General features: G+C 44.6%; 1 protein-coding gene across 1 annotated transcript; it reads left to right on the top strand.

Annotated features, from left to right (window-relative positions):
- The first annotated feature begins 655 nt into the window (after nt 1-655).
- LOC115800697 (protein FAM237A) lies at nt 656-2,190 on the top strand. The gene is made up of 2 exons (XM_030758196.1): nt 656-968; nt 2,087-2,190. Exons 1-2 carry the CDS (start codon nt 656-658, stop codon nt 2,188-2,190), a joined length of 417 nt encoding a protein of 138 aa, XP_030614056.1.
- The last annotated feature ends 310 nt before the right edge of the window (nt 2,191-2,500 follow it).

The following is a 2,500-nucleotide window of genomic DNA, read 5'->3' as shown; positions in this document are numbered from 1 at the left end:
AGGGCTTTTATTAGCATTTTCAGTATTCTTACATCACAACAGTGAGTCAAAAGTACTCCGGTACACGCAAATAAAACAAAGCTAGCAGTGGCACTCCAAGGTTGTGCATGTTTATGACAGTAAATTTCAGCTTGTCCTTAGGCCAGATTTCTGGTCTGTAAATGGACAGATCCTTTCTCCACTGCCCGTGAGTCCACCTCAACAGTCTCAGATAAAACTTTTGCAGTACAGACTTGTAACTTTCTAGGACACATGTTGGGCAACAATGTGCACTCTGTGTACCAGGTTTTTGGAGAATGTGTTCTTTAAACAATATCTGTATGGTATCCAGCAACATCTCCAGGATTGTCTCCTCCCAGGTCCCAGCACACTACTGAAGAAAAGTAGGTTTTGATTAATGTATGCATAACTGGTGAGCCAATTACTGCCCCTAGCACTATTCTCTAAACCATCTCTTCCCCTGCAGCTGAGCTACTTTCACCATAATTCACTTATTTGTTATGAGTTATTTTCTTCTTCTAACCAAGATCAGTATGCCGTATCTGTTGATATTCAAAATGTGAGATCTCAACTAATGCAACAGCTACTGTGCTCTTTGCAGATGGTCCCAGTGCTAAATAACATAGGCGTGGCCACAGTGTTCATACTGGCATGCATGTGTGCCCTGCCACTGCAAGGTCAGAAGCCGGGTCAGGTGGACCCCCTGACAGCCCATCGAGCCAATCCGCAGTGCTGGGAGTCCTCCTCGGCTCTGCTGCTGGAAATGCGCTCTCCGAGGATTGCTGACACAGTGCCAGCCTTTTGGGACCTCATGGAGTCCCTCAAGTCATCAAACAACAGCAAACACAATGCACTGTTCTGGGACCTGGCCCAAGTCTTCTGGGACATCTATCTAGACTGCATCGTGTCCAGGAGTCACGGCCTGGGGCGGAGACACGTCACTGCAGTCCAGTCCCTTATTACTGACAGTAAGTACTCAACCACACTTATTTGTGTCTGCAAGGAAATCAGTGGGATCATTTAGGTTTTTACCCATTTATACCTTAAACTGCAAATGTACCTGAGAACTGGTGCCCCTTTTAGGACAGAGTATACCCCTCCAAGTGTGGGCCCCCCCCACTGACTACATTTTGTATGAAGGTTAAATGAGCTTCGCTAACCTTTTAAAATTGATATAGCTGTAGCTATACACCTCTGCTTCATTCAGATGTAGGAATTTTATAAAACCCCTGCGTCTGCGAGACTCGCTTACATGTTCTCTCGCTAGATGATGTGGGAGACAGCAGTGGTCCAGACAGCCAAATGTGTGCTGTTCAGCAGGAAGAGACAACCCAGGTAATCGGAAGATTCACAGTGGGGGTGCTCTGTGTGAAATGACAGTGTGTGGAACCTGTAAGATAGTAGCTGTGTGGTAGGTTAGTGTCTTTCACAGTGATGCTGCTTTTTACACAAGGTGTCACCCCCCCCCCCCCCCCCCCACCCCACCCCGCTTCTCTTTTTCCAACTGTGTGCTGTGCATGTAGTGCACTTGTCCTCTGAGGCAAGGCCACTGACAATGAGACAGAGGTGGTGCCAGTAGGGATGGCAAGAAAGCTGGGACTCATCCTGGATAACAAATCATCCTGTGACATGAGTCATAGCTAACCCCTGTGGTGTGTTGTGTGTGTTTTTTTTTTTTTTAATAAAATCAGCTGGATTCCTCTTTTCCTGATCTTCTGGGCATCTTGATACCGTGTTGCAGCTCCTGCATCTGACTTTTCCAGCTGGTATTCAACCTTTCCAAATCTTCCCACACCTGTTCTCTACTAGACAATGACTCTCTGCGGCTGCCTTTTCTCCTCCTGGGGCACAAAAGAACTTTCCGTTTCCAAGCCATGTTTCAGAACTGCATCCTAGCCTGGTTGCTGCTTGTCTTTAACTTTTCTGTTGTGGCACTTTAGCTGTTTAATGAAGCCTCAAATCTGGAGCCAGAGTTGCTGCATGTCTTCCACTGAAGTCTTAAAAACGCTTTCTGACCAAAATGTGACTTTTTTTGGTCACCCCATGAATGTTGTAACATGCTTAGCCTTTTTTCTTTGTCTTTTAGAGTCCTTCAGATTCAACAGCTCAGGAGCAAAGTCCCACGCGTGGCTCCGTGTGCGAGTGAGACGCAGAGGGCAAATCAAGACCCTGAAGACAGACCCAAAATAAAACCCACAACTACTAGGAGAATTACAGATATTTCTAATTACATTTTTAATGATTGTTTCCTGGTAGAAACCACATTTCACGAATGCTTACAAGTAGTTAAAGGACAGTCACATTCTCACAGGGTTTTACTTGCATGTAAAAGTATTCTGATTGAGGTGAGGTTTCATCACTTTATTAGGACACTGAGGTTTATAAAACAGTTTGCTAAGAAAATTAAGCAAAGCTACCATGAAATTTTTACCCTTGTTTTAATAATTTCATCCTGTTTTTAAATCCCATCTTTGCATAAATCATGTTATGATTATGCTGT

The sequence above is a fragment of the Archocentrus centrarchus genome, chromosome 21, assembly GCF_007364275.1.
Source record: "Archocentrus centrarchus isolate MPI-CPG fArcCen1 chromosome 21, fArcCen1, whole genome shotgun sequence".
Classification (NCBI taxonomy): Eukaryota; Metazoa; Chordata; class Actinopteri; order Cichliformes; family Cichlidae; genus Archocentrus; species Archocentrus centrarchus.
This window is presented reverse-complemented; position numbering and strand designations above follow the sequence as displayed.

Bases quoted from the DNA above. Each gene is read 5' to 3' on its own strand.
- LOC115800697 (XM_030758196.1), top strand. From the start codon at position 656: ATGTGTGCCCTGCCACTGCAAGGTCAGAAGCCGGGTCAGGTGGACCCC. The intron at 969-2,086 runs GTAAGTACTCAA...TTTGTCTTTTAG, and splicing joins CCAGTCCCTTATTACTGACA to AGTCCTTCAGATTCAACAGC.